At 36.4% G+C, this 13,469-nt stretch overlaps 1 protein-coding gene across 12 annotated transcripts in view; it reads left to right on the forward strand.

The window, feature by feature from the left end:
* The window catches only part of PUM2 (pumilio RNA binding family member 2), a 77,481-nt gene that overhangs the window by 30,198 nt on the left and 33,814 nt on the right, over window positions 1-13,469 (forward strand). For 8 of the 12 annotated variants that reach the window (XM_041128738.1, XM_030036872.1, XM_030036873.1 and 5 more), the window contains 6 exons: window positions 5,261-5,366; window positions 5,659-5,846; window positions 6,481-6,653; window positions 9,863-10,133; window positions 10,426-10,519; window positions 12,443-12,568. In XM_041128738.1, the coding sequence (XP_040984672.1) occupies window positions 5,261-5,366; window positions 5,659-5,846; window positions 6,481-6,653; window positions 9,863-10,133; window positions 10,426-10,519; window positions 12,443-12,568 (958 nt within the window). Of the gene's footprint in view, window positions 1-1,409; window positions 1,413-5,260; window positions 5,367-5,658; window positions 5,847-6,480; window positions 6,654-9,862; window positions 10,134-10,425; window positions 10,520-12,442; window positions 12,569-13,469 lie in introns of all 12 variants that reach the window. The other 4 variants (XM_030036871.2, XM_030036867.2, XM_041128740.1 and 1 more) reach the window with 3 other exon arrangements.

A 13,469-nucleotide genomic window follows, 5' to 3' on the forward strand; every position in this document is an offset into this window, starting at 1 on the left:
CCATGTTCTAGTTGCTGAATGTTTCTGGGCTGACACATGGCTGTTCTTACTTGAATTTTTTTTTTTTTTTACTTTAATGAAGCACTTAACCAATCAGTTGGCTTTTCAGCAATTTTTGCTTCATCCAGGATTCTATGTTGACTTTCTTGAACCATCTTCTATTTGAAAAAGCAGTAAGAGATGAGCCCTGTTCTTTAGTAAGCTGAGTAGCCACATTGGATATGCTTGCTTCCCCCTGCCCCTCCCCAGCTCTTAAAACTCCTTTTGAAAGGTAAAGGTGTTAGTAAGGTATTTGTGATAGTACCAACAGTGTGATAGAGTGGGTGGGTAAAATTCCTATTGGTGTTTGTTCTTTTGCCGCCCATGAAGTACTCTGAAAGATTGGAAGAAGTGAAAGTGAAGGATGATACAAATGCCCTGGAATTAAATTGATATATATATGACTGCTCGTACAGATCTTCGTTTTAGGTTATCTCAGGTTGAGGGAGATATTTCTGCATGACTGTGATTTTGTTTTCATGGTATTCTGTGGATCTGTGAAGGTGTTTAAAAAAAAAAAAAAAAAAGGCAACAAAAAAACCGCACACAAAAAGGTCAAGAGTTCTGGTACAGTTATATAGCATCAGAAATTCGTACTATATTGTGACCCTGCACTTACTAGATTATTACATCTTTCATTTCAATGGAGTCTTTCAGGTATCTTGAGGTAATACAGGTTCACATAGCTAGGTTGACTTACTCAGTAATTTTCTTAATGTATTGCACAACAATAAAGTAGTTCTGGAATAGGTTCCATGGCTGTTTTAACCTTGGTTTTGGTTATAACCTTCCAAAATATTAAAGGATATGTCCTCATAAATACCCTTGTAAGCTAGAATCAGTAGTCATATGTTCTTACGTGCTGCCCTCTGTCTACTTTGAAAGGTGTGAATTGGAATCGTAGAATGGTTTGGGTTGGAAGGGACCTTAAAGATCATCTAGTTCCAACCCCCCTGCCATGGGCAGGGACACCTTCCACTAGACCAGGTTGCTCAAAGCCCCATCCAGCCTGGCCTTGGACACTGCCAGGGATGGGGCAGCCACAACCTCTCTGGGCAACCTGTGCCAGTGCCTCAACACCCTCACAGTGAAGAAATTCATCCTTACGTCTAATCTAAATCTACCCTCTTTCAGGGTAGAAAGGGAGATCATGTCATGTGATCTGCTTCTAGCTATTGGGAACTTGTTCTCTTCCTCATTTTCTCTGTCTGGATAGATTTTTCTCTGAAGTGAAATTAATTTCTTGTTCATAATTGTAATCCTTCTTGGTCTTTTTTTCCCGACTGGCAATCAATACTTGGCATTAGGAGGCTGTTAAGGCTTACTTTTCACATCATTACTAAAATCAAGACTGTCTGTGAATCCTCAAGCAAGTATCTCTTCCATGTGCTAATGTAAAGGAATATAGTACGAAATCTGTTTTCATTGTACTATAACACATTTTGGAAATAATACGTACTGGAAATCCTTCTGTTAAGCTATCCATCTGAGCTGCATTCAGATGGAGTATGGTATCAGTATCCGGAATAGGGGAGCATAACATGAGCCAGATGTACTGTTTCCTTGATCTGTTTTTGTCTTGCAATTCTTTGTTAATTTATTCTGTAAAGAAACAGACTAGTTTTATTAGCAAGAGATCTGCTGCGTTGCAGGCATCATTCTCTAAATGTCTCCTAAAATTTTAGCTGTTAGATTGGTTAAACATAGATAATGCTTCTAGCTCCAGTTCCCAAAAGCTATCATGACCCTTAAGGTCATGATAATATTCTGAAGAAATACTGACACATGGTGCTATTTCTCTTCTCTAGGCATCTGTTGTTTGCTATTTCAGGGCCAGCATAGTGGGCTTCAGGACCTTTAGTGTGACCTACTACAGGCATACATAAAATTAATTGCCAAACAGAATATAAAACTGAATCTTTTTTTTTTATAATTTCTATTTTTACAGAAACTTACAAGGTCAAAGCACACACAAATTTCATTTCTGGGGACAGTGTATCCATTTCTGGGGTCAAAACTTCATTCAGAGAAATTGTAGAATGCTCTGTAGGAATGACTTCTGATCTTAAAAATAAATTAATAATTAAAAAATCCTTAACTCAAGAGCCAGTAATTAAGATTGCAGTTACTTATCAGAGAGCTGGTTAAGAGGCAGCTTTAGCATAATTAGTTATTATCTATGCGTAGAAAAGGGCTTTATTTATCTGGCAGATAACAGAGATCAGTGCGGATACTGAAAAAGACACTTTTTAGCATGCTGTTGGAAGAGCTTAGTAAGAAATATGGCAACCTTTTCCATTATTTTGAATTAGGATTGGATGTATCTTTGTAAAGTTTCTTTTTTTATTGGATTAAATGCAGGAAATACTGAGCAAAATGCATGTTATCACGATGATTTTTAGCTACTTGTAATAATTTGTGATGACTTCTTGATTAAGTCTTCTTCAGTAGAACTAATCAAGTGGGGGTTTTCCTTGTCTGTTCAAGAGGAACATGCTTGTTTTTCTGAGAAGTACTTTTTTTTTTTTTTGTAGTTCCACAGTGAAATAGTTGACAGGCTGCTCATTTATATGGCAATCTAATAGCTAAAGCATCTCTTTAAAAAGAGCACAGTGTATGTCATATCCATCATCTGTCAAGAATAAGTAAATAATAAATTAAATCACTGGCCCTCAGGGAGGTGCAAAATTGTAAACTTTAAAAAATTCCATTTATTTAAATATTTGAGGGACTTCTTTGTTGTGTAGAAATTTTAATGAATTTTTTTCTGTAAATCTGTTTGATCTTCAATAGGATACAGTTTAAGTTTAGCCTCTTGAGGTATAGATGATGCATTATGTTTTGTGTTAAAGATATTCTATTTTCTTTGTGTACCAGAGTACATGAAGGCCTCAAGCAGTTGAATATATGTGTTTGGAATTTGAGAGTATTTACTTTAAAAAAAACAACCAACAAACCAAAGCAAACCTAAAGAAAACCCCAAACAACAACAACAAAGAACCCCAAACAAGAACAAAAAAATCCTCCTCAAACAACCTGTACTTTTGCAGTGAGCATTATTGCTGCTTTCTACCAGTGGACAGTTTTTTTCCTCTGATAGAAATCCTGCAAATGAGTTTTGAAACCAAAACCGGTATTGCAGCATGTTCTGCTCTAAATTTGCATGTTGTTCTTAACATTGTGTTGTCTGAACACCTGTCTGATAGTGGAATTTACTAATTTCAGGGTAAGCATATTTTAAGGTGATGCTTATTTTATGACACCCAAGATACTGCTTGATCTGTTTTATTCTGACAAGGTTGTGTTAGGTTGTGACACCTTCACTTCTGTATTGCTCATAGCTCTCATCTCAGCTGGACGCATATTTGAACTTGTCTTAGACTGTATTTAAAATAAAATATGATTCTCATTCTCAAAACCTAGGTTTCATAGACATCATGAAATGCTTGCTTTCTGTTCTACCACTATCCTACAAAATGAAAAATAAGTAGTATTGCAAACTTGTTACAACGTAAAGCTAAAAAGGATTAATAGATTGCATAGGCTGATCTGAAATTTATAATCTTTTGCTTTTAGTTGAACCACAGTTAGAAGATTCCATTAATCTATTTATCTGTCCTCTGATGGCTAACTTCATGCCTTAAATTCGGGGTAAACTTAATATCCTGATGCTTCCAAAGTATGTTTGGTTGACATCAGGTGATGATTCTCCCATGCGTTGAGAAAGTGGGCATCTTTGTCAGGGCAGAGTATAACACTCTTGCAAGCATAATACTCTCCTATAGTTTTGTTGAGGTTTGGCTGTTTATCATCCTCCACCCTGAGCCCTTCCGTGTTAATGAATTTATGTAAGGAACCCAGGGATTTCAGTACGTTTGCTAGTCAAAATACTTTGTTTCTGGTAAGAGCTTTGGACAGCACAGAAAAACAGCAATCAGCAATCCTTAAGTTACTGCAGAGGAGCTCTCATCACCTGTTTCAGTGTTAATATTGTGGCCTGTTAATTGCAATCTTACCCTCTTCTCTAAGCTGTTTTCATGAGCTCTTTCAATACTACATGAAGAAATACCTAAAAAAATACTCTTTTTAGTAGTTTCATCAAGGCTCATACTAAGCAGCTGTGAAGTTCAGAAGGATTTTTTAGTTGCTTAACAGGAGAATCAAAGCTCTAGAACATACTTGTTTATTGTAAACAAAGCTTTATCAGATTACATTTGTTTTTTTCTAAATTCACAAAATCTAAAATTTTAAAGTGAAAGTTGTATTTTGCAAAATTTGATGGATTACAATGCTGTCTTCAGAGCTCTTCCCAATTTGTTTTGCAAGTTGTTTTCATTGCAGTTTCAGTTGATGGACCTTGTAAAAGATGTAATACATAGTCTGAAAATACAAGTTTTTAAATTACATATTCAAGAGAAAATGTCATATGCAGAGTTTGGCAGTTTTACTGCTACCAATGGGAGAAGTTAGAGGAATAAAATAACAGTAGTAAAATGTAAAAAGAATGCTACATTTGAGGTAGTTTTGTGTGGTGCTTCTGTCATGTCATACTCGGTCTTCTGTCCTTGAAGACAGTACAAGAAGTGATATTGATCTGACTTGAAACTTTCTGCTTTAGAAGTAGTAATGAAAAAAAATCATACAGCTAAATGAAATCATTGGTAAGTGGAACTTCAAATTTGAATGTCACAGATTTGTAATCAGCAGTTCCCTATGGTCTAAAGGAGCTGACTTGCCACCATGTGTTTTAGTTGCTTTCTAAAATTTGCAATGTGATTTGTTTCTGAGTGAACATAACTTTACAATGAACTGCTGCTGTTTCTGATTACCATGATAGTATTAATTAAAGGCCAAGCTTTTGAGTGAACACAGAAAGAAGGCAGTGTTAGTTAAAGTTTCTGAGAAGATTAACTCGGTTTAACACAGGGATTAATTTGATTAGCTTTTTTCACAGCTGTTTCTATATTCTGTATATCTCCCTCATAACTTCAGAATCTCAGTCTGGTTGGGGTCATTTGAGCAATTTCTTTATACAGCATCAGCTTCAGTAACAGCATAACTTTTAAGTGTTTATAATTATTCCTTGGCAATGAGTGCTTCCTTATGTAATGCTGACTTTAGTATCTAAAATTAATTACTTGCATATCCTTTTAATAGTATTGCTAATTTTTGCCCATTTATAAGCCTATTTTAAATAAAACCGTTTTCTCTTTTGGAACAGCTTTTACCTGCCAAAAAGTTTTGGGAACCTGATGATTCAGCAAAAGATGGACAAAAAGGGATATTCCTTGGTGATGAGTGGAGAGAGACTGCATGGGGAACTCCTCGTGAGTGATTCACATATATGTATTGAAAAATCAGTTGTGTTTACTAAATGTTCTTTCAAAGTAAATTAGTATTATAAATTTTAATTGTTTATTAAATTTCATTTTCCTTCAATTTTAATTGTGAAAATGTATCCTACACTGGTGGTTGTGTGCCAATAACACTTTTTGAAACTGGGATTTGGATTTTTTTATTGAATTTAATTTTGGTCCTGTTTAATATCACCTCTGTAATGAAATGCAAAACCATTGCAAGTTAAATAGTTTTATTTGTTTGTTTGTTTGTTTTTAACAGACCATTCTATGTCCCAACCTATTATGGTACAGAGAAAGCCTGGACAGGGTTTTCATGGAAACAGTGAAGTAAATGCTGTATTGTCTCCACGATCAGAAAGTGGTGGCCTTGGAGTGAGCATGGTAGAATATGTGTTAAGTTCCTCTCCAGCTGATAAATTGGATTCCCGGTTTAGGAAAGGAGCTTTTGTAAGTAATGCAGTGTGCTAAGTGCCTAGTTACCCACTACGGTCTTACTGTCTTACATGGTTGTATTTGCTACTCTATTTGTCCATTTTCCTTTTTTAACTCTTCTCTTTAGAAAGAAGTGTGTAGTTGCTATCTGTCTGTCTGTCTTGGTTGGAGTGGGCAGAACAGGGAAGTGGTTTGGGAATCTTGACTAAATAGCTGTCTTTAAAAAGTACTTTCCTAACACCTTTAAATACAGATAGGAAAAAGATTGCAAATAATTTAAAATGTGTGATGGGCTTTATTCTAGATCTTCCTATTCTATGTTTTCATACGGGTTTGTTTTGTACTAGATGTTGTAACCTTATAAAATAAACTTTATCTAATTTGAAGTGTTACTGCTTTAACAGCACCGCTATAGTTAAGGTTGAGTTAGCTCTTCCATTATAAATCTTGGCATTCCTTTTCACATTTTGGCAGTTATTAATTGCATTTGGTTGAAACTTGATGACCAAGTTACCCACCAAATGCAATTTCATTGAAAACAAACTGTTTGTATCGTTTACGTGCGCTGTAGTGTAGAATTAGGTCACCTTGTGGTGCTCCTATTGTGTTCTGTTCAATATTCAGAATCAAACAGATTCTTTTTCCTCAGGGCACTAGAGATGCTGAAACAGATGGACCTGAGAAAGGAGATCAGAAAGGCAAGGCTTCTCCATTTGAGGAGGACAAAAACAGAGATCTTAAACAAGGAGATGATGAGGATGTTACTAAAATAAATGGCAGAGGTTTGCCAAATGGAATGGATGCCGATTGCAAAGATTTTAAGTAAGCTTTTAACTGTTTCTCAAGAAGACGAGCATGTCTCTTAAGGGCATTATTACAGTTCCGGTTTGTGTGTCAGCTTTAAACATTACCCAGCTGCAGACTTATTCTTCCTACCTCACGTCCTCCCTTTCCCACTGTGCCACATGTTTCTTAGGATGTCATTAATGTGTGTGTCACTTCTCATGAGACAAATTCATCTTAATATAGTAATTATTCAAAGTAAATGGGTACCTTCAAAATGTGGTGAATTAGAGGGATGAAAACTTTAACCCTTTTAATTTCAAACTAAATTCCTTTCTCTCTCTGCTTCTTTTTAATACTCTATAACTTTTGCATCTGATTGTTGTTGTAGAGAGTAAGTCCTACAGAATTTTAATCTTCCTTCTAATTTTGCTAGTGGATACCACAGCCTAACACAATTATTTCCCCTCAAAAGTCTTGATAGAAACCATTTATTTGACTAAGGAAAAACAATGTATTTCCCTATTCACATAGTTAAATGTCATCTATTCACAATATGGAATGGTGTTGTGGTTTGGTTGTTTACTTGGGGGGGGGGAAATTGGACCAAGCTTGAGCTTTTGAACTGTGAACTCCTATATGACAGCACAGCCAGATGGTTTTTTCCTAATACTAAGCTGCATTTTAAATTGGGTATTTTTAAAGGACTAATCTTTGTTTTTAAATGACTGTGATGCATTCGTAACTGTCATACAGAAGAATTAACAAGATCAGAAAACTAGAGTGCTGCTCATAAATTTGTATTAATGTGATGAACGTGACCGAATAGTTGTGGTTTCATTAGTTCATAATTGAACAAGTATATTAAAATGCATGTTTGAATCCCATATGTAAGTATGTCCTAGACTTTAACAAATGTATTTACCTGAGGCTTAGGAGGGATCCTTCAAATCTATTTTTCAAGACATATTATTGAAAAGAATATAATACCAAGCACATTTGAGAGCTCAAATTAGCTCCGTTCGGATGCATGCTGCAATACGCACAATAAACAGTTACCTTCAATATTACATGTGGAAAATGCAGATTAAATTTTATCCTGCTTTTCTTTACCAGTATCTACTTCAATTTTGAAATAGTTGCTTGTGTAGTACCTTTTGTGTTATTTAAAGAGAGAAATTTTTAAAAAATACACAAGTGCAAAAAAGCATCCAAAGCCAGTAAATGTCTTCCAAAAAAAAAAAAAAAAAAGCCATTTAATTTAAATGGTCTGTGTAAACTGGTGGTATAAAGCCCTCCAAACAGAGGTTTATAATTGAAGTATTGACACAACTTTAACTATAGCAACAGAACAGCACCAATATAAGGAGCAACTTAAATTAGGTAAACATAAGTATTAACAAAAAAACTTTGTCCTGTCCTCCTCCTTGTATTTTTATTGTACTTGCAGCTTTTTTTAGACTAAAATATGTACTGAAATAACTGCCTTTTTTCCTTTTTTTCTTCACTTTGTTGATACTGTATGTCATTTGGGAAGAATAAGGAATATTAAATGGCTTCAAACTCAAGTTTTGTACATTGAGCAAGACATGTTTGCTAGCTAGGATACTTAGATGGTAGCCAATATGTTATAGATGATTGTCATGAGGTTGGTTGTTACATTAAAATAAATCCAGTGTAACTGTTTTATCTTTGAAGTATTTTGTCCAAAGTAATAGATCATACAGTACTGTTGAATAAACTCACTAAAAGATTGCTTTCTAGCTACACAGTCTTTAGGGTTGGAATCAGTGAATACCAAAGTTCTAGCAGATTTTTTTGCATTAATGTTGTGCTTCAGTGGGGAACAGATGTACTTCAACTTTGGAGCCCTGAAGAGGGAGGAGAACAGGTAGTATAAGGCTGTGTCTCTATCCTAGAATTAGCAGTGTACCACACTGGTCTGGCAGTGTACTGCTCGGCTAAGTGTAGTTTCATCCCGCAAGATGGCATTTTGCATCTGAGCCCAGTTTTCACAAATAAAGCAAACTTAACTGGAAGTTGTCTGTTTCCTGAGAAACAATACATAGTTGAGTTCTGCCAACACAATAATGGTGTTAAGGGATCATAGATTCTGTCACACAACTCCTTCCTAGTAGTTGACTTAGATTTTTTGCCAGTAAAAATTGATAGTCTAAACAATGTAGCCTGACACAGAAGGTGAAGTATCGCTCCAAATTAAGGTACCCTGAATCTAACCAAATACAGGGTTGGGAATCTGTTTAGGATGTGAATCTGTTGACATCTCTCTTGAGGTGTTTGCCTGTAGGCATCTATAGGTGCACAGAAATTCCCCTGTAGTCAGTGGGGATTTAGTCAGTATGGCTGGTGGAGATGAGAACAATTCATCTTTTACCCTGAAGTAAACATCTAGTGACTGGTCAGTTGAGTTGCTGTCTAGGCTCTGTCAACGGTATTGACTAGATTTTCACTGCCTCTGATAGGAATTTAAACACTAGTGCACCTAGAGATGTGTAAGTGTAGCTGTCTACATCTCAGTCACCACCAGCCCTTCATATCTAGAAATTGAACTTTCAGGGGTTTGGCATAGTAAACAATTTCCAGCTCAGTATCTGTCTTACTGTCAACAGAAATAAAACACATATGTTTTCCTCCATCCTAAAGATTTTCTTCTGGAACAACAGGCTATATTTATTCTTGGAAATAAATAATTCTTGGAAACTGGGACAGAATCAATGCGATTATATTAGGAACACTTTTTTTCTCCTGACCAATCATCTGCTGTAGTGTAGTCTGTTAAATGAGTTGTTTAGGAAGTGAAATGTTTTAGTCAAATGCTAAATGAGGCAGTTGTTAGTCCATTTTACTGAAGGTAAAAAATGTATTGTTTGCTTTTGAGATGTGAAAGATACTTGCTATATTGTATGTTTGTCTTTGCCAGTTGAAGTTTTATTGTCTCTTTCTCTCCTTTGGCGTGAGATGCAGTTAGCCATTTCCTTTCTTCTTTTTCTCCTTTTTTTTTTTTTTTTTTTTTAATTTCTCTTCAGTAAGTTTTCTAATAATTCCTGTTTCTCCCAAAATGCAATAAAGAGCCATCCCAAAAGTTACAGGTGACCACAGTTCACTCCATTTCACTCAAAACAGCCTCAAAGATGAGTTTGTTTTTCTCAGTGATTTGAAGAGCTGTATAGTCTTGAAGTTTAAAAAAATAAATAAAATTATGCCTATCTTGAATTTCTTCTAAACAGTCGTACCCCTGGAAGTCGACAAGCCTCCCCAACAGAAGTAGCTGAACGCTTGGGCCCCAATCCCAGCACCACAGAAGGATTAGGTCCACTTCCCAATCCTACAGCCCACAAGCCTCTGGTAGAAGAATTCTCAAATCCAGAAAATCAGAATCTAGATGCCATGGAACAAGTTGGTCTTGATTCTCTACAGTTTGACTATCCTGGCAATCAGGTACAAATGGACTCTTCAGGAGCTACTGTAGGACTCTTTGACTACAATTCTCAGCAGCAGGTTAGTACTGGACTTGAAAACATGGCAAATTGGTCCTTTAAGTTGTGTGTCATCCTCTTCGATAATCCGTCATTTAAGCATATAATACATTTGATTTTATTTTGTCTGTGACTTAGTCAAAGGCAAATAAATGTATATTTAATCTAGAAGAATATTGGTGCATAATTTTCTAGTTTAGTAACTTATTAGGATAGAATCTTGGTTTAAAATCTTTTTCTGTAAGTAAATCCCAGTATGTTATAGCCCTGACTTTTGAAAACTGAAATGCATCTTTTTTTATCTTTTCCAATAGCTTTTCCAGAGGACTAATGCTCTGACTGTTCAACAGTTAACAGCAGCCCAGCAGCAGCAATACGCACTGGCTGCAGCTCAGCAGCCACACATAGGTGAGGTTTTTGTAAAGTACAGCAGGCATCCCTGGCAAAAGTGGGTGTGTTGCTTTGGTATAATCCTTTCAGTTTTACCCATGGTATTCTAATTCAAATACATACTGATCAGTTGGCCCATTTTAGTAGTTCTCCTGAAAACTGCTCAGAATGACTGCATAAGGCTGTCCTGTCCTTAGAGAAAGTTTTCTGTTGTGTAAATTTTTGCCTGCTTTGAACTGTTGCTCACAAAGAAATAAAAATTATTTTTGCTTGTGTAGCACAATAGTTGAATTTTGATGGGAGAAAAAGTAAAAGCTTTCCTGCTATAAGTAGTGATAGAAACACTAGCTTTATTTACTAAAATAACAAAAATAGTTCTGTTGTTCTGTTGCAGTTTAGTATTTTTGATAATCCAGTCAAAAACCATTGTATAGTAGGATTTTGAAATCAGACTTTTGTGTTAATTCATTCTTCTTCGTTAATGGGACCTTTTAAGCAGATAGCTCTTTATTCTTGTTGGGTACCTTTCTCTGTGATGGAATTAATTCTTTAGCAAGTACTTTTTTCTGTCTCTTTAAAGTAATCCAGTGAATTAATTAAAGACATAAAGTTCTTTGTGTGCTGGCAACTCATCAAGGAGGCTATAATTCAGTGACAACAGTTTTATCTGCCTCTAGGGAAGCTGTGTGTTTAGGGTGAGGGAGGTTGGAACTCACATGGAAACGATTTGTTATTTAAGGAAGGAGCTCTTCAGATTATGACACTGTAGGGCAGATTTAAAGATTCCTGTCCTTCCCACTCTCCACCACTAGGTTGTTGAGGTGTGTGCACCTATCTCCTTCCTCTTTGAGGGGAAAAGAGTTCTCAGGATCAGAAGGGCAGACAGAAATAGAAAGCAGCATCTCCAAAGGGATGTGTCCATATTCTCCTGCAATATGGTGACAGTTGTGTTTTCCCACCAGCTTGTTTAGCTAGATTGTGAGGTCTGTTCAGAGAGGGATCAGCACCCTGTAGCTGGGGTTTAAAAGTGGCAGCTCTTTAGCGTTTATGTGGCTGATTAATACAGCCTCAGAGCTGGGAGCATGGCAGATTGAGACGTTTGTGCAAATCCACAAGTCCTGTCTTTGGCTTCTACAGTGCAGAGAAGCCCCTACTTTGTATAAAGTGCGGACTGAGCAGTCAGCTGTATCTTGCCCCTTTGAAATGCAGCCTCCTCTGATATGCATATTAATAGAAATTTAGCAAGAAGCCGCCTATTTGGAAGGAGGAACATAGCTTGGTGTGCTATGCTTGCTGGACCAGTTGCTGCTTCAGTGTTGGAGAAAGTACGTGAACCTGACTGACAGGGGAAACTCTGGGTAGCGTTGCTTTGTTTGACTGAGTTTCTTCAGTTGTCTCCTTCCATTATGATCCTTTCTATCAAATTTGGATTCTTGAAAGTAAGATTAGCATCCCATAACTGGCTGTTTAAAACCTAGGTATCTAATTCAAACTACCTGGTTAGATTTTTTTCCCCCTATTGTCAGTGAAAAGAGATTTGTATCTCTAGCAGGTGATTCATTCTATCTGGCAGATTCACTTAAGACACTAGATGATTTGTCTGATACAGATTTAGTTGTAAGACTAGTGTAACTTTTAGATAGTTAAAACTGGACAAGGTAAATTCCACTTAGAATAATCTCTTCTATATAAGGGTGGGTAGATACATATGAGAGAAATTTCCTTGGAGTCTGTAGATCCAGCAAAACAAAGCTGTTGGGCCTTGCGATTAGTAAGAAAAGACTGGTGAGAAGACATAGAAGTGTTGATTTTTTTGTAATGGTGTACCTGCTCTTAGAAACTTCGAAAGTACAAGCAGTTCTGATTTTAACAGATGTAGTTTGAATATGACGATGCTTGCTAAGTATGTTAGCTATAATTAAACTCTGTTTATTACTGTAGCAGGCGTATTCTCAGCAGGCTTGGCTCCAGCTGCTTTTGTGCCAAACCCATACATTATCAGTGCTGCTCCTCCAGGTACTGACCCATACACTGCAGCTGGATTAGCTGCAGCAGCTACCCTAGCAGGTAACTGAACACTTTCTAGTGTCTATCTTGATAATTTTACTGAACGGAATTAGAAAAAAGCTGAAATCCATCCTGTTTATTCTCTGTACATGTATTTCTAGGAAGGAGGGACTTGTAGGAAAATTAATATTGTGGGTTTGAAAATTTTCACTAAAATGTAAAGAGATCCAGTTTCTGTTATATATGGATTCTGAGTATTTCTTTCCACTGGACTTTTGTATACAACAGTTAGGTTTCTTCTGTTCTAAAAATGTTTATCCTTAATAAGGTTTCATCTGACAGTAGTAGTATGTATTGTTTTCGAAAGATGAGATAGCTAGCCTTTCCTTGTGTGTTTTTACTTGGTGCATTAATTTTCTAATTCCAGGTTTTCTCATTCCCAGTGGGCATGAGAATAAAGATGACCTCCAGCATGCTAAAAGGCCCAGACAACAGATAAACCCCAAGCCCAGGAAAATCTCTTAAAAAGTTAATAGGTATCACTGTGAAACAACACTACTGAGTATTTTAAGTCCCAGCTAGAGCTCAGACCTGAGCATAGCATTTTGAAAAAAACCCTCTTATCTCCAGTTGGTGGTTTCACAGGCAAGGCAGTAGAAAGAACTAAAATATATGTATACATAATGCATTATGTGTACAATACAACGACATAGAAAGCTCACTTCTCTACAGATTCTTTATCAATAGACTGGAAGAGGTAACTGTGCTCACTCTGAAGAGCGTGATGTGGTAGGCAGGGGAGGGAAAGGCAATAGTTGTGTTTATGAGCAAAGGAAGCGTACAGAAAGGAGGAATAATAGGTGATCAAAGTCTCAGTGTATCACTATCAGGAGAATGAACTTGGTTCATTCTGTGGTGTTCTGAAGTGATCTTTTTTTCCAACTATGGAAACTGATTTTGA

Source organism: Aquila chrysaetos, chromosome 15, assembly GCF_900496995.4.
Source record: "Aquila chrysaetos chrysaetos chromosome 15, bAquChr1.4, whole genome shotgun sequence".
Classification (NCBI taxonomy): domain Eukaryota; kingdom Metazoa; phylum Chordata; class Aves; order Accipitriformes; family Accipitridae; genus Aquila; species Aquila chrysaetos.